General features: G+C 42.2%; 1 protein-coding gene across 9 annotated transcripts in view; it reads right to left on the bottom strand.

Moving 5' to 3' along the window:
* Positions 1-2,690: 2,690 nt before the first annotated feature.
* Positions 2,691-21,346, bottom strand: part of NF1 (neurofibromin 1) — a 294,661-nt gene continuing 276,005 nt past the window's right edge. For 5 of the 9 annotated variants that reach the window (XM_055131777.1, XM_055131782.1, XM_055131780.1 and 2 more), the window contains 3 exons: positions 19,672-19,888; positions 14,792-14,845; positions 2,691-6,457 (listed from right to left, as the gene is read on the bottom strand). In XM_055131777.1, coding sequence (XP_054987752.1) covers positions 6,315-6,457; positions 14,792-14,845; positions 19,672-19,888 — 414 coding nt within the window. In that variant the 3' untranslated portion in view covers positions 2,691-6,314. The remainder of the gene's footprint in view (positions 6,458-14,791; positions 14,846-19,671; positions 19,889-21,346) is intronic. The other 4 variants (XM_055131781.1, XM_055131784.1, XM_055131785.1 and 1 more) reach the window with 2 other exon arrangements.

Here is a 21,346-nt window from a genome sequence, read left to right as displayed (position 1 = left end):
ATAAAGCAAAATGAACTCATTTTCAAGACCTGTTTTAGCCTGCGGTTTCCTCTCTACGCTTGTTGAGATTAAAATGACCTTGCTAAGAGGACTTGGAGAGGCAAAATTTTCTTTCCTCTAAAGACACACAAGTTGATAAGATACATTTTGGAAATTCGACGGATATTAGAAATTTCAGGGTCTGATTTGGAGTTCTCATTAGGTAGTATATGGGTAGGAATTTTGCATTGGTGGTACTACTGAAAATGGGACATTCTTCTAGATTTCTCCTCTGTGTTTTCCTGTATTTATTTCCCTGAGCTTTCTGGACTATTCAGGACTATTCTCTGCATCCTGACCAATCTGCAGGCCCAGACTGATCAGGGCGAAGGAAGGCTGAGCTGAGCAGGTGTTCAACCCAGACACTGCTCAGAGTGGCCCTGGGGGTCTGATGAGGATCCTCATGAGCTGATGCCGGAACTCTGGGATACACAATGAATGAGTGATGGCTGTACATTTTGTAATAGGTTTGTGTTGTTCTGTCAATCTACATAAAAAAGGTTTTTCCGAGCTTAAGGATCACCTACATCACCTAATGAATTCCCTCTGCCTTCCTGGGGGTTTAGGACCAAGCTGCAGGGGAGTACCTCTTGTTGGTAATATCTCATCCTACCTTTTTGGGGGAGCGGGCACACCTGGCAGTGCTCAGAGCTTATTCGGGGCTCTGTGCTAAGGGATCACTCCTGGAGGTGCTCAGGAGGCCATATGGGATAGAACCTTGGTTGGCCCTGTGCAAGGCAAGTGTCCAACCAGCTGCACTATCACTCCAGCCAGTTCCCATCCTACTTTGACCCAAGGCTGGAGTGCACTGAGTGTGGGCACCTGGGACCACGGTCTGTCTCTGGAATGTTTGAATGTAGAGAACTAGGCTGCTTTCCCTGCAATGTGGCAACAGAACGGAGGGAGAGAAGCAGACTGTCTCCTTTCTAGTCTACCAGGTTCTCCTCCATACTTGCTGCTATACATGCTCTCTTACCTCCTGTACATTTAAGACGTCCCAACCTGGTATTTTTTGGGGGACATGCAATGTCAGGAATCAAACATACGAAGTATGTGCTCTGTCCTCTGAGTCACCTCCCCCACTCTCATTTTATTATTATGCTTTTGGTTTGTTTTGAGGCCAGACCTGGTAGTGCGCAGGGCTTATTCCTGGCTCTGCACTCAGAGGCCACTCCTGACAGGGCCCGGGGAACCATATGTGGTGCCAGGTCGGCTGTGTGCAAGTACCTACAGCTGTATACCACTCTGGCCCTGTCCCTATTTCTAACAGCTCACAGGACACATGTCAGGTCGACAAACTTGGTCATTTTTAAAAGTCAACTCCTCAGTCACCAACCTTCTTAGTCACTCTGTGAGCCTCCAAGGACCCCATGCGTAAGTGGGGACCCTGTGGCCCCTGGCTATGTGGCTATTTCTCCCAGTAAATTTGAACTTGTTGGAGGGGAGAGGCTTCATATTCTTTTGTATCCTCAATGTGTGGCGACTGGAAACGTTTCTTTGAACAAAAGAATGTAACAGCATCAGCTGCAGTCTAGCTGGTGACTTTTTTCCTTCTCTTAAACATATTTAGCCTGTGCAGTGCTCGTCTGGGTTCTGAACAGGAGAAGGTTTTATTGAGTTACTAGCGTGACTTCCCTTTTTTTAAATCGAGGAAATAAGTCCTGAGAGGGAAGTGCTGAACCTTACAGTACCAGAGGCTTAATTCTCTTATTCAGCACAAACACCTGGTTAGACTCAGGAAACTTTTGCAGATAATACAAAAAAAAAAAAATTAAATAAAAGTGATTTGACCCAATTTAGGCAAAATGCTTGAAGCTGCTTTGGAAACATTTCGTGTTCATACATACACATATGTCATTATATTCTCCCACCAGATAAGGAGTTTTAGTAGGCACTAGAGCGGGTTGACACCTGTTGACCAAACTTCATGTTATGAAATTTTATAGGAAAGTGGTTTAGAGTGTTGGCGAGCACAACAGGACAGAAACTGTAGGAGGAGAGCTGAAAAGAGGGGGAGCACTGTGGGACCCGACCAGCCAACCTCAGGGTGCTCTGGTGTTCCAGAGAGACTGCGTATTTACGAAGCCATTGCAGCCAGGGAGAGGAAGGCCCTGTGCAGCGGGAGCCCCGAGGGGGAACGTCTCCCCCAGACAGGGCAGGGGGTTTACGGTGGCCGTTCTGTGTTCTTCTCTGGCGGGTCAGATGCTGTGAGCAGAGGTGCAGGTGCTGCCCCAGACCAAGAGGAAACAGACAGGTTTTGCCTCTCCCCTGCCCCCTCTTCCTGCCCGCTGTTCCACTTCTTTGTGACAGCGCACTCTGCAGCAAACCCAGCAAAACCCACTTAGGCCAAGCTGCACCTCTGGCTCTTACCACGACAGCTACTTTTCTTTCTCCAGCTAGTTTTTTCGCTCTCCCTACTGCTCAGCCTGGCAATTTTCTCTCCCTTGAACATTCCACCAAAATGATTTTACTTTTAGTTCAGAGAGGTTTTGCTTTTAGCTTGGGGTAGGGTTGGAAGGAGAACCAAAGACATCCTCAAAAGGAAGGAAACGGTACTTATGTTTCAAAAAGAACAGGGGAAGGAGTGGGAGGAAGTGAGAAGACAGAGCCTGATACATGTGAAGAAATTAAAAAACTCCTCACATCTTACAGCAGATTGAATTTACATTTTACTTAAAAAAAAGGAGGGGGGAGATACATACACAGGGAGGAAGATGGGGCGGGGAACAACAACGGTCTGAAATGGATTTCTACAAGTCTCCCCTACGGTGACTGATTCTGTCTTCAGGGCAGTTTTTCTCCCGCTGGCGCACAACTGCCGACAATATTAACAAAGTTGTAGGGAGGGCAACGTCAGAGTTTAGGCCCAGTGGAAAAGGAAAGGAAGTTATCATATACAATGTAAGTTTACAACACACAGCAATTCCTTTAAATGATGTAACGCACTCGCAGGAAGAGATTAACAATACTAACACGAGAATAATCAAATTTTTGTTATCCATGTACAGCAACTAACTGCTTTACAAAAAAGCGAAATAATACAATATATCATCACATGTATTTACAGTGTAGTAAATATACTTTTCTGTCAAATTTTACACAAACTATTTACAGGTGAATATACTGCATTTAAAAAAATTGTGTGGCTGACACTAGGAGTGAATTTTTTTGTGTAAGTCCACTGCATAACATATGACATGCCTCATTATGCTTGGGGGTGGGGATAGGGGTGAGTGGGGAGGATGCCAAAAAAAAACCCAAAACCAAACCAAAAAGCCGAAAGAAAATGGAAAAACTGAATCCCACCAAGCAGGGGAGTTGCTGGCTTACATTTGGTCTCTCCCCAGAACATCCGTTCCACAGGGTGGCATCTGACGGGTCCTCAGCGTTGTCTTCTCAGCACTGACATCCAGCACTGAACAGGTGGGTGGTAGAGGAAGGGCAGTACTCACCACCTGCCCCAGAGTGAGACAGCTGTGTGTCTCGGTGTGGGCAAACAGGGGCGGACCTCTGGGACAGGAATATGGCTAAAATGGGGCCAAGGATGCACAACCAAAAGACAATAAGTTATTGTTTTCCTCTAAAAACTCAACCCCAAGCAAATGACTTAAAACGTCCTATTTCTTCGTGGGTGAGGTGGGGAATGGGCACTCCTGGAAGTACTTGGTACCATGCAATACCAGGAATTGAGCCTCGGGCTTCCACATGCAAAGGACATGTTTTAACCTCTGACTTAGCTCCCTGGCACTGGCACACAATGTCCGTTACGGAACTGACATCAAATTATGCGGAACTCAATTAGAACTTTAAAGTTTCATGTGTAGAGGCCTAAAACAGTGTTTTATTTCTCAGGGAAAGCGTGTTGGTAGGAGGTTTATTGTATATTCATTTGTATAACTCACTTTAGTTCCTTGGAAGGTTAGATTTTCCCCAAGATGTCAGAAGTTCTTTAAGCAAGGTTAATTTTATTTTGTTATTATTTGGATTTGGGGTCATACCCAAGTATTTCTTAGGGGAAAATGTAGTATCAGATCACACCTGGGCCTCCGGCGTGAAAATCATGCACTCATCTGCTGAATTTAATCTCCACTTCTAAACAAGGTAATTTTAAACCACAGTAAATTTTCAAATTTTCAGGACATACTGGCCAAAATCTGTTCAACGCTGATCATCATTTTAGGAGGTACTTCAAGTGAATTCTTTCCATTCGTTACACAAGAGGGGAAGAGTGGATAACTTTAATACCATGCCCTGAAAAGCTTTCTATAGAAATTACTAGTTTGATCAGAAAACCCTTGACGTTTCCCATACTGACGAGAGAAGCAAAAGAGCACCCCATATTCACTGTCATGTGCACTGAGCCCCCCACGAAGAGGAACACCATGGAAGCAAATGACTCAAGACTCACATCTGCCTTTTATCCCGGGAACAAGGAGCTATAATCTTGCTCAGAGTCGCTGCAGAAGAATCCTGCATCAAAGGTAGTTTGGCATCCCTGGTACTGGGTTGCTAATAATCTGTGTCTCAAATCAGATCAAGTCTTGGCTTCTGCTGGGCTTAGTTGTGGTCACTGTATATTCCATTCAAGAGTGGCTTCTCTAACAGCACTAAATCAAAAGTGTAGGAAATTGCCCTGTCCTCAATATTTCCCAGTAATTCTTTGTCAAAATAATTATTGATATTTCTCCTTTTATTTTTGGCAAATGATTTTTTCCCCCAAGACTGTAAACAAATTAACAAAATTAAATTCTTGTTATTTCTGAATATCAAAAGCAATTTTATTTACATTAACATATTACATTGTTACTGTGTAGATAAATGTGAAATGTATTATATTATTAAAATCAGAACACTTAAATGTACCATTATTTGTTGATTTAGCTGTGGAATTTAATTTACTGGAATCCACTCATGAAATAACTCTACAGGAAACTTCCCTTCCCCTCTCCCCAAAGCTGTTTAATCTCAACACATAGAGGGAAGAATGTCTCAGGCACCATCAAGAAATGGAATCTGGACGATCAGGGGAATTCCGACGCCACAGGTGCCGCTGCAGCCTTGCCGCAGCAACGCTTTGGGTCCCTGTTCCACACTGACGCGGCTGACCAGGTCTTTCACAGTGACGACCTAGGAGCCTAGTAGAGTTGAGAGAGTCCTGATCTGGGGACAGGGAGGGGAGGAGTAAAGACATTTAAACTACAGCTTGTCCAAGAACCTGTCGATAATATACATCAGCGTCTGTGCTTCCGGGGGGCAAATTATTTAACAAAATGAAAGCACTGGCTACTCCTGAAAGTTACGTACCATTCCGTTTAGCTAAGGAGCTAACGCAAACATCTATGAAAATTACCTTTTAGGGATCATTTTCAACACTTTGTTCACTGCTTACCCTGCTCAAAATTAATTAGAAAAAAAAAAAGAGGAGGGGGAAAATGTATCATACTATACTTAGTATAGTTTTAGCTTACAAAAACAAAACAGAACGATCGATATTTAGCATGTTTAAAGACTGAAGTCAACTCGAGGAAAAAGTAAACTCATTTGGATAACTGAGTTTGGATAAGGCCTCAGAAACCATAGCTTTAATTCAGTAATATTAAGATATATGTGGTTATGCTTATTTTTCTGTAATTATTGCTAATACTCAAGTGTTAGTATTTAAGAACCCACTACAAAATACTAAGTCCCTCCACCCCCCAAAGTACCTCGCCTGTAGCTCTGTGGTGTGACGTCCCTGAGGCTTGGGCCTCTACTGTTCCTTCAGTTTTGTTAAGGTAAAAAAAAGTCCACAGCTAAAAGTCAGATTAAACATACTGGGGTTATAACGTTATTTCTTCCATAAGCTTCTATCTTGAAAAGTGTGTAAATAAGACTAACACTTTACTCTGTATGATGAAGAAGGGGGAGAACATAGAAGGCAGAGAGCTCTGTGCAAATGGCTTTCGTAGCTGGCTAGTAGGAGCGGTATTCAGTCATCCATCCTCTCTGACAACTGGGAGGGTCTCAGCCCAAGAGTCCTGGACCTCCACCTTCATTCGCAGTTGTTCTGAACACTTGCTTAGACCAGTCATACAACAAAAGGAGAAGAGAGAAAAGTGAAAGGAAAAGCAGCATTAAATTTAGGCAATGCTTCCGAGAGTTGATCATCTGGCAACACGGCAGACTGTCTGGGCTCACTAGGAAACATGGAGTGCAGCCTCACAGCACGGTGGTGAAGGGTCCCTAGAAGAGCCCGCATCAGTTAGGACGGTTTGAAAAAGGAAAGAAAGAAAGCATCACACGATCTTCTTAATGCTATTACGTTTGAAACTGCCAGCACTTCTTTGTTTTTGCACTTGGCTTGCGGATCCATGGCGAGTTCGTCCACTGTTACAGTGCCCAGTGGTAGGGGAGAGTTCAACGTTCTCCTTGTCGATTCCTGGGGAGAAACAGAGCAGCCAGTTACTCCCTGTCCTCTGGCGTGATGTTCCGGGGCTGAACCCTGTGATCTGAACAGGAGCTACGACCTGGTGAACTGGTCTTGTACATTGCATTGGAACAGTCAACTGCTGGAACGCCACACAGCGAAACACATCTTGTAAAGCAAAATTTGCGATCACAACAGAAAAACAACATAAGAAAGAAGCTGAGATGTTGAAAGGAAAAGCTAGAGAAGGCGCTTGGGGAAGACTCTCTCTCCTCCAATTCAGACCAGCAGCTGCCAGCAGAGGTTGACCCTAGACGCATCCCTACAGCTGATGAGGCACAGACTGCAGTGCAGTGTGGCGGGACCTGAAGAGATGGCGCTGCCATGACCCGACCACCCTCGCGCTCTGGGGCCAGGGGGGAGCCGGGTATTGAACTGGGGTCAGCCACATGCAAGGCATGCACCTTAACTCCTGTACTATCTTGCCTGATCTTTTTATTTCTTAAGTCATAGGCCTGTCCCAAGGAATTTAAGAATTTATGAGGAAATAATTTATCACAAAAGTTATGTAACAGAAAGTGTTTTATCCTTTCCTACTATGGTAAGTAATTTCATGTTCTGGTCTTCAAACTCTAGGTAGGATTTATTTCCCTCATAACTATTAAATTTCCCCAAATAATCTTTAATAAGCTTTAGAAATAATATAAGAAATAATTTCATAAAAGGAGCCAAAACAAGGTATATTTTTTTAGCCTGTATTAGTGAAAATTACAAATTAGACAGTCACAGAATAATAGTTATACCTACAAAGAAGCAATGGCCGAAAGGGGCAGAAGGTAGATTTTTGGGGTGCTGGTAATGGTCTTCTTAATCTGGAAGCAGAGTTTTGACTTAAATATTTTATTGCTTAAATGCTTATTAAACTGAAAACAATTTATATAATTTCTGCTATATTTTATTCAAATGAATCTTTATCTAGCTTTTTAAGGTTTGGGGGCCACATTGGCAGTGCTTGGGGCTTACTTCTGGCTCTGTGCTCATGGATCACTCCTGGCAGTTTTCGGGGGCCATATGTGTTATCAGAGATTAAACCTAGGTCAGTCATATGCAAAGCAAGTGCCCTGTCTGCCACACTATTTCTCCAGCCCCTTTGTTATATATTAATGGATTCTACCAATTTATAAGATTTGACTGATTATATCCACTATGGCTTAAGTTACTAGTGGGAGACCAAATAACTAGAGAAAATTCTAATAAGCTGTATCAATACTTAAAGTGCTGATTAAAATTTACTGACACCAAAAGCTGAAATAGGAAAATTATCATTTTGATAAAAAATTATCATTTTGAAATAGGAAAAAAAATACCCACATTCAGGGAAAAATGTTAAGAAAATATTTTCTAAAATTACCTATGGAGGCTGGAGAAACAATACAGGAGTTAAGGTGCCTGCCTTGCACAGGACTGACTCCAGTTTGATCTCCAGAACCACAGGTGGACTCTTGAGCACAATCAAGAGCGACCCCTGAGCACTGCCTCTATAGTCCTAAACCTGCCCCCACCTCCCAATTATCTTTGGTTTGATTTCAGGTAATTTTTACCTTATTCCTATTTGTACCATTTGAATTTTAAAAATAAATATTAACTTTGAGAATGGAAAGGTTTGGAAAAAAAGATGGCTGGGTTTGGTCTCCGGTATCCCACGAATAGTCCCCCGGGCACTGCCAGGAATAATTCCTGAGTGTAGAGCCAGGAGTAATTCTTGAGCATTGCTAGGTGTGGCCCAAAAACCAAACCAATCCAAACAAACAAAAAATAGAAGCATGGTTCAAAAATCAGACTATGTCCCTGTCAAGCACTAACATGAACATGGCCTGATTTTCAAAAGTTTAGTTGAGATCTGCTGTCTTGAACTTATCAAAGGAACATGGATATTTGTCAGCACTGTTTTTCTGGGGGGGAAAAAATCACACTGGTTCAGGAGAGTGACAGGAACTACAAATGTCAGCAACACCTCTTCAAGAGCCAAGCACAGTGAATCACTCTCTTGAATCCATTAAACTCAGATTTGAAACTATGTATAGAAAAATGAATAAAACATATTACAAGGTTTGGGTCAGAATCATAGTACAGCGGGTAGGACGCTTACCGTACATGTGGCAAATCATTGTTTGATCCTCATCACCCCATAGGTTCTGCTGGGTGTGGCACCAAAATAAAAATTGATACCAAAACAAATAAAACCCCCCATATTAGGGGCTGGAGCGATAGCACAGTGGGTAGGGCGTATGCCTTGCACGCAGCCGACCCGGGTTTGATTCCCAGCATCCCGTATGGTCCCCTGCGCACCGCCAGGGGTGATTCCTGAGTGCAGAGCCAGGAGTAACTCCTGTGCATCGCCAGGTGTGACCCAAAAAGAAAAAAAAAACCCATATTATAAGGTTCCCAGAACTTTTCTGCATATTTATTTGCATCTTCTCTAGAGCTATTTAACTCCTTACGACCTGCTGCCCCCTTGTCCTTTCAACTTTGTCGATGGGCTTATGCAGGCTTTTAGAACTGATCACTGCAAAACAGGCAGGCTACTACTGCAACGTTCAGTTCATCATTTTTTCTCATCTCTATTTTCTCTTTCCTTCTGGCAGACTACTTTGTTTTCTGCTTTTACACTGTTTGCCTAGACTGTTATAACCTGTGATTTCCTTTACAAGAGTTAAGGCAGGGGTCAGACAGATAGGACAGTGGGTGAGAAGCACCACCAGGAGTGTTTTCTGAGGACTGCCAGGCATGGCCCCAAAACAAAACAAAAGAAGGGGAAAAGAGTGAAAGCACTCAGAAGAGCAGATAATTATTATTCACTTGTGCTTTCCTATAAGACTCAGTTGTTTTCTTTTCCAATAAATATTAAAGTGAATGCTTCCAATTTTTTATACTTTTTTTTGGGGGGGATGTCTTGAGGGGCCCTCCCCTGTGATACTGGGGGCTATCAAAAACACATCTTGTGGTGCTCAGGAGGTCACAGGGTGCTGGGAAAGCAAATTGGGGGCCCTGTGCATGCCAAGCCCGAGTCCCAGCCCCCTTGAGCTCTCCCCTCCCAAACACTACCCCCCACCCCGAGCACTCCAGGCAGGCTTCCTCCAACTCAGAATGGAAACAGTGAAGGCAGTTGGAAACTAACTGCACTTCTGAAAAAGGCCTGCTTCATGGCACAGAATTATATAGAAGAATTATGAGTCATATAAATTAGAGCCAATATCTAATGTCACCAGAATCGAGATGTTTTTAAAGCAATATTAAGAATATTTCACTTTTTGTTTTGTTAAACAAATGACCTTTAGATCTTTAAGCAAAAAATTATCTCCTGTTAAATGTTGAGGATAAAAGTAGATTACAGGGGTTGAGTAACAATACAGCAGGGGGCTGGAGTGATAGCACAGCGGGTAGGGCACTTGCCTTGCAGGCGACTGACCCGGGTTCGAATCCCAGCATCCCAAATGGTCCCCTGAGCACTGAGAGGAGTGATTCCTGAGTATATGAGCCAGGAGTGACCCCTGTGCATCACCGGGTGTGACCCAAAAAGCAAAACAAACAAACAAACAAAAAAACCCAAAAAAACAAACAAACAAAAAACCAATACAGCAGGTAGGGCATTTGCCTTGCATGCAACTGACCCGGGTTTGGGGTTTGATCCCAGACACCTCATATGGTCCCTGGAGCACTGCCAGGAGTGATCTTTTTTTTTTTTTTTTTTTGGAGTCACAGCCAGAGATGCACAGGGGTTACTCCTGGCTTATGCACTCAGGAATTACTCCTGGCGGTGCTCGGGGGACTGTATGGGATGCTGGGAATCGAACCTGGATCGACCGCGTGCAAGGCAAGTGCCCTACCCGCTGTGCTATTGCTCCAGCCCCATGGAGGGATCCTTGAGTGCAAAGCCAGGAATAACCCCTGAGCACCACTGGGTGTGGCCTCAAAACAAAAACAACCCCCCCAAAAGTAGATTACAAAGCTATTTTCATAATATATCCTCAATCACAAAAAGAGACTAAAAGGAATGTACCAGATAATCAGATGCTGATAAAATGATTATCTTAAAGTGACAGAATTATGGGTGATATTTAAGTTTTTTACACATTTTGGGCTGAAATGATAGTACAAAGGTAGAGCATTTGCCTTGCAATGTGGCTGACTCAGGTTTGATCCCTGGCAGCCCATATGGTCCCCTAACCTCTACCATGAGTGATCCCTGAGCATAGAGCCAGGAGTAAATCCTGAGCAATGCTGGGTGTGACCCCAAACCAAACATTTTTTTCTCGTTTTATTTTCTCTTAATAAACATATGTTCCTTTAAATTAAAAAATTAAAAAACAAACAACCAACCCCTCTCCCCCAAACAAACACCTTAAGTGTCACCACCAGCCCTGTCATGTAGAGTTTCACTGCTATGTGAGGCTGATGTCCTACTTTTTTTTTTTTAATGTAGGAGTACTGCTATTTATTCAGCCACTAATTAAGCTCTGATGTCCTACTTCTATTCTACAATTTAATTTTTACCTCAATTCTGGGTTTTGTGAGTTTTCTATTTAATGATCTAACTCTACAAGTCACACACAGGTAAATGTGGCATTTTAAGTTCAACTTCTCAGTAAAGATGTCTTAAACATGAAAGGAAAGGGGCTGGAGCAATAGCACAGAGGTTTGCCTTGTACGTGGCCAACCTGGGTTCGATTCCCAGCATCCCATATGGTCCCCCTGAGTACCGCCAGGAGTGATTCCTGAGTGCAGAGCCAGGAGTAACCCCTGTGCATCGCCAGGTGTGACCCAAAAAGCAAAAAACAAAAAACAAAAAAAAAACATGAAAGGAAAAACTGACGGAAACTTTAAAAATAGAACTGCATTCTTTTTTTGGTGTTATTTATTTAATGGGCTGGAGCAATAGCACAGCGGCAGGGCGTTTGCCTTGCACGTGGCCAACCCGGGTATGATTCCTCCGCCCCTCTTAGAAAGCTCGGCAAGCTACCGAGAGCATCTCGCCTGCACAGCACAGCCTGGCAAGCTACCCGTGGCATATTCAATATGCCAAAAACAGTAACAACAAGTCTCACAATGGAGATGTTACTGGTGCCCGCTCGAGCAAATCGATGAGCAACGGGATGACAGTGACAGTGATACAGTGATTTATTTATTTGGTTTCGGGGCCATAGCCAATAGTGCTGAGGCTCTGTGTTCATGGGTCACTCTGGCAGTGCTTGGGAACCCTATGCAGTGCAGGGAATCAAACAGGGATTGGCAGCATGCAAAGCCTTAGCCCCTGAACTATTTTTTTTTTCTTTTTTGGGTCACACCCAGTGATGCACAGGGGTTATTCCTGGCTTTGCACTCAGGAATTACCAATGGTGGTGCTCAGGGGACCATCTGGGATGCTGGGAATCGAACCCGGGTCGGCTGCGTGCAAGGCAAACGCCTTATCCGGAGCCCAACCCCTGGACTTTTTCTACAACTCTATGACAAAAGTCTTAGAAGGTCATTCTGAAAAAGATGTCAAGGGTTGGGGAGATGCTTCTCATGCTGAAGCCCTGGTTGGATTCCTGACACTGCATGGTCCCCTGAGGACTGCCTTTTATAGACAGCCCCAGCCCCTACCCTGCATCAATTTTAAAACATGGTGTATATAACATCTTCAAAAAGACATGTTTGGGCTGGATAGACAGTATAGAAGGTAAGGTACTTGCCTTGCATATATATTTGACTCAGGTTCAAATCCCTAGCACTGTGTATGAGTATATGGTCCCCTGAGCACTTGCCAGAAGTGATTTTTGAGCAATGTGAGTTCCTTTCCCCGACCCCCATCAAACAAAAAAGGCTAAGTCAGCAATGAAATCCTAGCATTTAAGTTTCTAACCATATTGTTCACCTTTTGAGAATTCCTGCATAATTCTTCTTTTTTTTTCAATCTATGTTTTTTTAAAATTCTTTTTTTATTATTACTTTTTAGTGAATCACTGTGGGGTACAGTTACAGACTTACAAATTTTTGTGCTTACATTTCAATCATATAATGATCGAGTGCCCATCCCTCTACCAGTGCTGGAAACCTCTAAAAGCTGGTGAAAGATTTGGTTTCAACATTTTATCAGAAACTTTAATCAGCTAGGCCACTCAAACAAAGACAGAACCTGTTCTGTGATGGTATGTCCCATACTTTAAATTTATAAGCAGAACTTGGTATTGGAATTCTGTTCATTAAACCCTCTTGGATGCTTTGCACACTGGTCTCTCTCATGCCTGTAAGCACCTCTTCTCCTTTCTAACCCTCAGTGGGCACAAAAGCAAAATCCAGGTGGTAAGAGAAACCCAGGAGCCATCACCCAAATAAGAGAGGTCCAAGTGCCTGGAATCCCGATTTACTAGTCCAGTCTCCGTACCAGCCCCCCATAAGCTATGGTGGAACATGCTGCCAGTCAAGCATGCGGGGCAGAAGCCAGACACTCGCTCAGCAGTGCTCTGAGAGGCACCTGCGCTTCATGAACTGCGGCGGCTGCAGATAATCTATACAAGAGGTATTTCTAAACAAAATTTAGTGGGTCCAGTGGGAAAAAGAGAATGACGAGAGAATTTTTAAGGACTGAAGCGATAGGTCTATCTCCTGGGCTTGAACATGACTGACTTCCTTGAAGGCAGGTATTGAGGTTCATCCTGGCAAGTAGGGGAAACACTCCAGCTGGATGGATAACAAAACATTTAATTTAAAAAAATCCACTCATCTTCAAAATACCAAATGCCCCCCTAATGTTTTAGCTAAATAATAACTGTATTATTTCCTCTTTAATTCTGGAGAAACAGGAAAATGAGTTCCTTAGTAAGAAGCTGCACTACAAAAAGAAAAGACTCCACTATTGTACCCATGTTACCTAAACTATCACAGAAGGGAAAAAATGAAAGACTAAAAATAACCCAAATCTCCTACCACCTGCACAGGGTGGGGTGCTGGTAGAGTCCCTGACCCTGTGCTGCGCAGTTTACTACATATTACAACATATATGGCCTGTATGGCAAACCAGGCAGAAACTCTTACTACATATATGACAAGCCAAACCCTGTTAGAAGGCTCATCTATTACATATGCAATGTGGCAAAATGACAGAAGCCTAAGGTTGAGTCTTGGCCGGATGAGAAACTCTCATACGATTCTAGTCCTCAATCTTGCAATTAAGGGTATCAGTAAACTTTCCTATGTCAAAGGGTTAGGAGAAACAGAATCAGTTAAGATAAGTGAACAGTTTTGCACGTAAAAATAACTATACAAAATAAGATACTCTTACTGCCTGTAGTTAAAAGACCAGATGATGTACTGAAAGGAGTTGTAAAACAAATGTCAAGAACTAACTTTATATTAAAAACAAATGAACAAACAAATGCTGAATATGAGAAAATAAATACAAGCACAAAATACAGTAAATTTTCTTAGAAAGGTAACTAAAGCTTGTTTTGCAGTAAATAAATTCATGAAACTGAGCTGATTACTTACATTTATGTTTTGAGTCTAATCTATATAAATAGTAATTTTTAAAATGTCTTACTGGGCTTTTATTAACTAACACTTCTTGTTCTGTTTAGGTTATGTAATATTTTTAATATAAAAATTATAGGAGAATAAAATATAAGGCATATTCTATAAATTACAAACAAAAATCAGAGGCCAGGAAGATAACTCAAAAGACTATAGTGCATGCCATGCCTGGCTTGAAAGTCTGTGAGTTTAATCCCAGGGCCACACTATCACCAACTTTACCCCAACTCTCTCCCATCAGTGCTGCTGGGGAGGGGAGGGACCTCCTACCCCACCAAATAAGATGGGAATAATGATATATAGATTTATGGCACAACGTTAAATTACACTAAACTTAATTATGTGAATAATATAGTTAGTGAAAACCAAACCAAACTATCTGAAAAACCTCCAAAATCCAGACGACAGAATAGAGAGCCAGCTTTAATTTAATAGGAAACATTGGCGGGGGGGACGGCTTTATAGTTCAGGAAAATAAGTATTTTTTAGGCTAAGAACACTCGCTGAAGCTGTTAGCTTTCCCTAGAGGATCTTGAAAACTGCCCGTGTTAGTCAAGGGTGAACACATCTTCAGTGCACGTGGGGGGAATAAACCACTCTTGAACTGTGTCAGGAAATGCCACTAGCACACCCAGACCATCTGCAGTTCTTTACAAGTTACTTGGTGCCTAAGCCAGACTAAGCTGATGGGCTGGTGAATGAAGTCTCATGCCATGTGCCCAGGATGAGTGCGGGGTAAGCAGTATTCCGTGCAAAGACGATGAAAATAAAGAGTACCTTGATGAGAGATCAGCTGCATGGAAACTGCTGATTTAGAGCAAGGCAGAGAAGCTTCACAAACAGGATGGAAGAAAACACAAAAGTGAGTCATGTCCACACGATTTTTTCAAAAGGATGAAATATGATTAGATACTGGCTAACGATTATGCCCCCTGTTTTCAGACAGAATCTAGTGCTCACAACTTACTCTTGGCTCTGAACTTGGGATCACTCCTAGTGGTACTTGGGGGACCACATACAGGTGCTGGGGAATCAAGTCTGGTTGGCCAAATGTAAGGCAAATGCCTAAATCTCTACTACCTCTCTGACCTTATCACAAAACATTTTTAGTAAAATTTAATGTGAACAAGGGTTGAGTTTTAATGTTGAAAAGTAGAGTTTTTTCTCTTGACATTTTCTTCTGCTTTTCCACCTGCTTAAAGTTCAGAAGAATGGGTGCAGGTTGATACCGGTAACTGGATAGGGAGCTTGTAATCATGCTTCATGTTAGGGAGTGAAACAGACCTTTCTTAAATATTTTGCATGTGACCTGGCTGATGGGAGTAGAGAAAGGGAAATATCTGGTTTCTAGAACAGCTACACAATTAAATTGAAATGCAAAACTAAGTTAGGAATCAGGGAAGATTCATCACTTTGATATCAATAAACTCAGCTCCATAATCTAAATTGTAAGAAGGATATAAGATTACATGATACTAAAGACATAAGGCAGTACACTAATTACAAAGTATTAGTTATTACAGGAGGCATTCCATAAAAACAAAAAACAAAAATCACACTAATTACATACACAGATCAATTAAGATCCTTTCATGAAAAGCAGCCCACAATTTAGGGATACAAGTGAATATTGTGGAGAGTAGTTACTATTGAAAATGGAAATCTTTTCTCCAAAAACATGTTGCAAACTAATTTGACAAACCAAAGGACATACCATTTAGTGTCAGAAAATGATAAAATGCTGTAATTCTACTTAATTCATTTAATTACTTTTTTGATGGGTGCCGGGGCCATGCCCAGCTATATGAGATCCAGATGTGAAGGCTGGTGGTTTTGGGGCCATTCTGGTGTGAAGGGGGTCATATGGTATGGGAGATCAAACCTGGGACCCTGTGGATGCCAGGATTGCTTTCCAGCCTTTTGAGCTACTTCCCCTGCCCCTCATTCTATTACGTTTACTTATTTATTGTAATAACAGAAAAGTGCTATCATTGAGCCACATCCTTGGCTTCCTCTGACTACTTACAATTCAATTTCCTTTAAAAAGAACCATAGGGTTTCCGGGATATACTTGTCTATCCTTGTCGCCACCTTTGAGGAACTACTGGAGGTGACATCATTTATTTAAAAATGGTACCCAGATTATACATACTATTCTCCAATTTTTATAAACAATTCTAAATAGGAGGTGGAAATTAGGAGTATTTTTCCAGGCAAGTGATATAGCTAATAACTTACCAATAGAGGATATAAGCAATGAATCAATTAGCATGGGAACCTATATAGGAATCTTTATTCTCAGTCTGATTATTGTATTGTTGCCTCTAGTGGGAACAGATGGGCAGAAATATCCCCGGGGAAACAAAATAGTCAATATAAACTGAACTTTGACAGCAAAAGTATCAATATATAAAGCCTACTAGTTTTTAAAAAAATCAGATCATTTTTAGTGGTTGGCCATTAAATAACCAAGAAAACAGAGAGCTCTACAGAAGAAAAGGACTGATGGAAAAGGTAGAGGGAAATAAGGAGAATGAAATAAACCAGAGGGAAAGGACAAAAGGAGAGAGAAGGAGCAAGGAAGGGGAGGAAGACAGACAAGAGATAGATGGATGTACACAGAAGGCAACGGAAGTGGCAGAAGAGCACTGGTCTTGGTTACAGACAAGGTCTGTGTGATCAATTAGTTCTTCTCTTCATCATATGTAGGACTGAGCATAGAATAAATGATATCTGTGATTCCCATCAATCCTCACCAGCTCCCAAATGCTAAGATTTTAAACTGGAAGATAGTGGGGAAAAGAAGTCAGTAGATTTGCTACTTAGAAGAAAGTAAAGTTTAAATTTTGCAATGGTTTGAGAATTGAAATGCTGGTAAGCTGGCACGATTAGAGTCATATCCCAGGGCAGGGCTTCTCCAACTCTGGTGTGTTTATTAAAACACAGATGGCCCAACATTTACTAGTGACAGGGACCATGGGGACAGGCAGAAGATTAGGGATAGGCCCTAAAGGGAGTCATCTGGTGTGGAAGGCCACGGGGATGGCTTGTGAAGGAAGTGGTGTCTGATAACTTGGATAACTGACTGAGGCCCTGTAGACCAGACACTGGAAGACAATCATCTCAGCATCTTCTCCATGTTTTACCAGCCAGCCAGCATAATAAGGAAGTGCTCACCCACCCAGCTTTGTTAAAGGGTAGAGGGTAAAGCCATCTGCATTGCTCTGGAATCCTCCTTCAGAAGATCCTCCCATAATCTGGGAGCTCCCCAGCCTTACTTCCCAGCCCATTTGTTTCAATCTTGACAGCTCGAGGGAAGAACCTGAGCCCCAGGATCTGAGCTTTTCAAGCTGGAGATCTGGTGTGGGGTTCTAGCATTTACATTTCTTAACAAGCTTTCAAACGATGTTGAGGCCATTTGTCTGGGACTATATTTAGGAGAAACACCGTCCTAAGGACAAGTGAATAGGCTACATGGGGGAAATATGGTTTTCAGTTTTCATATTTCTTGCAGGGGGTCGGGTGTGAGGCTGAAGTGGGAGAGTGGTGCAGGACTGTATATGGGGAATAGGAGTGGTGCAGGGCTGCATATGGGGAACGGGAGAGTGATGCAGGACTGCATTATGGGAACAGGAGAGTGGTGCAAGGCTGCATTTGGGGGAACAGCAGAATGATGCAGGGCTGCATATGGGGAACAGGAGAGTGATGCAGAGCTGCATATGAGAAACAGGAGAGTGGTGCAGGGCTGCATATGGGGAACAGGAAAATGATGCAGGGCTGCATACGGGAATAGGAGAGTGGTGCAGGGCTGCATACAGGAACAGGAGAGTGATGCAGGGCTGCATTTGGGGAACAGGAGAGTGATTCAGGGCTGCATTCGGGGAACAGGAGAGTGATACAGGGCTGCATACAGGGAACAGGAGAGTGATGCAGGGCTGCATACGGGGAACAGGAGAGTGATGCAGGGCTGCATACGGGAAACAGGAGAGTGATGCAGGGCTGCATACGGGGAACAGGAGAGTGATGCAGGGCTGCATATGGGAACAGGAGAGTGGTGCAGAACTGCATATGGGGACAGGAGAGTGATACAGGGTTGCATATGGGGAACAGGAGAGTGGTGCAGGGTTGCATTTGGGGAACAGGAGAGTGATGCAGGATTGTATATTGGCAACAGAAGAGCTTTTAAAAAGAAAACCCACAGGGGCTGGAGCGATAGCACAGCGGGTAGGGTGTTTGCCTTGCACGCGGCCAACCCGGTTTGATTCCCAGCATCCCATATGGTCCCCTGAGCACCGCCAGGGGTAATTCCTGAGTGAAGAGCCAGGAGTAACCCCTGTGCATTGCTGGGTGTGACTCGAAAAGTGGAAAAACAACAACAACAACAACAAACAATAAAAAGAAAACCCACAGCAAGTGTGTGTAAAGGGGCCAGTGAGAGAGTATAAAAGTTAAGAGCACTTGCATATGGCAAATCCCTGTCTGATTCCCAGTACCTCAGATAGAGGTAAACACAGTAGCCCTGAGCACTGCCAAGTGTGACCCCTACCCGCACCCTGAAATTAAAAATAAATAAAACATTAAAGAGCTATGTGTAAGAATGAAGTGCTTCATATGTGGATTTTTCAGATACTGGAATTTTCAATACCAAATCTGTAAAAATTCTCTTCTTTTAGACGCTATCTTCCCAAGCAGAAAACATGACCCTAACAGAAATTTCCCTTCATTGCCCATGTGACCATAAAAACACAGCTTAGCTCTATAATGAGTCAGATTGTCAGGTCACCCAGAACTATTCGAAACTCTCTGCTCTGATCGTGAAGGAGCACAGTTCTCCATGAAGGAGAACTGTAGGCTTGTCAGTTCTGCAATCTTATCTCAACCCCACCTGAATTTTTATTTCCCAGAGTTTACAACTCTTAGCTGCAAACTGACTTGGTAAACATCTTCCCATTTGGACCTAACAGGGACTCTGCAGTGAGGAATATGCTTATGAACTCTTTAAATATATATATATATATATATATTTATATATATTTCTTTTCTCTCTTTTTTTATTTTAGATGACCTTTTCATCTGGTTCTTCACTCCTTGATTTTCAGGTTGGTTTATGGATGACTGAGTTGTTACTGGCTATAAAGAAGGAGGATATTATTGCTTTTCTATCTAATTTTTGAAAATAGTATGGCAGCAGGGATGTGGCTCAGTGGTACAGCACATGTATTGCATGTGAGGCTCTGGGTTGATTCCTGGTCTCCTCCCCCCATCAGCCCCTACCTGCCCCAAACCCTTAAAATGGAGACATTATACTGTATCAGAGGCAGAAGTGCTTGGGGCAAGGTTAGTACAACTAGTAAGGGAACTATAATTCTGCTCACTTACAGGGTAATAATGTACTTTAGGTAATGTACCTTTCTGGCCAAACTGTAAAGGCTACGAACCCTAGGACACTGAACCCTCTAAACATTTCCCTATCTTATATATAACTGATTGAAACTATAGAATAACAATTCATATCAGCTATAGGATAGCGAAGAAATATAAGATGAAACTCATGATAGAAAAGAGTAAAACCTGTGATAAACTGACAACGAGGGAATTCCTAATGTTGGTATATTTATATTACGTCTTAAATTTATATAAAGATCACATGTACTGACCTGGGGAATGCTGGGAAGTTGCAAGTGAGGTCATGGAATTAGAAAGGTTAAGGTTAGCGGTAATACTAAGCTGGCTCTGCACTGCAGGAGGATAAGGAGATGTGGGTGTCAGAAGGGACTCCTCACTGGTTTCTTCATCAATTCCAGGCAAATACGTGTCAATCAAGGCATCAAGAAATTTAACAATAAGCTCAGCATAGTCTGGGATTTGTGTTTGCTGTAATGGAAAATAGGAAATTATTTTAGCTCCATTCTTTTTTTTTTCTTTTCCCTTCTTTTGAAAATTCCCTCTGAAGCCAAAAAAAAAATCAATTTCAGGTGGGCACAGTTTACTATTTTTTCTTCCTTTGTTTTGTAGGTCATTTAAATAAGGAGTAGAGGTAAGTTATAGTTATAGACTACCAGGAGGCTTAAAACTAAGAACTTCATTCAGCTTATATTATACTTCCAGATGCAGCCTGCAATTACTGAAATCAATGTGTAAAGGAATGACTTTGATCCTGATAATACAATAATGGGAACTGGTGTCTAGTCAACTTCCCAAAGCAGAAAAAATGAGCGAAGCATCATCTGTGCACCTGCCTTTTAGAGACTCAACTATAACCACTGTGACGGTCACTGGCAATCAAACTACAAAAATCCCAGCATGGGGCTGAAGAGACAGTAGAAGGGTGAGGCGCCTCACATACGGCTGACCTGGTTGGATCCCAAGCCCTGCAGAAGGTTGCTCTGAGCACTGTCAGGAGTAACCCTTGAGCACAGAGCCAGGAGTAGCCTCTCAGCACCACGGGGTATAAACCCCCAAACCAGTAAATAACTAACAAATAACTATATGCTTCAGTGACTTCAGGTCTGTATTTTAAATGATAGTCAATGTATATTAATGTATGTTAAAAAATTACTAAAAATAAATGAAAACCCAATAAAAAAATTAGAACATGGTATAAATAATTCATATTGTTCTAGTATTCCCTGCATCTACTGTGACATGGAACAGTGCATGCAAAACTGTGGGGGAAGGAATACAAATCCTGCCTTCAAGAAATCTTAATCAATTTAGAGAGAAACCATATAGTTTAAAATAATGAAATACTATAAATAGTACTAGATCAACTATTGTCAAACAAAGAACAAACTGAGTAAGAACAAATGAGAATATACTTGGGGAAGAATAAATTCAATTCAATAGTCAGTAAGTGCAAATGTTTCTGTAAAATAGATTTTAACCATATATACTATTTCCTAGTCACAAGTGTGTATTTTTTTGTGTATGTATTAAAACCATCAAATACAACGGGCAGAAAAATTTAGAGATTTATTACAATCTTCTGAAAAATCAAGCATGAGTTATTTTTAAAATTTATTTATTTATTTATTTATTTATTTTGGGGCTCTTTGAGTCACACCTGGCAAGGCTCAGGGATTACTTCTGGCTCTATACTTGGGAGTCACTTCTGGCGCTGCTTGGGGAACCGTATGGGATGCCGGGTTGGCCGCATGCAAGGCAAACGCCCTACCTGCTGTACTATTGCTCTGGCCCCTAAGCATTACTTTTTTGCAAAAATGAAAATATATCAAAGGTGCTACCTCTAAGAAAGAATTTTTTTGCGTTTTCCTAGCCACACTCCTAGCTCTGCGCGCAGGCATCACTCCTGGTAGGCTGGGGGACCATGAG

This window comes from Sorex araneus, chromosome 3 (genome assembly GCF_027595985.1).
Source record: "Sorex araneus isolate mSorAra2 chromosome 3, mSorAra2.pri, whole genome shotgun sequence".
In the NCBI taxonomy this organism is placed as follows: Eukaryota; Metazoa; Chordata; class Mammalia; order Eulipotyphla; family Soricidae; genus Sorex; species Sorex araneus.
The sequence above is the reverse complement of the archived record's forward strand: the minus strand, read 5'-3'. Positions and strand labels throughout refer to the sequence as shown.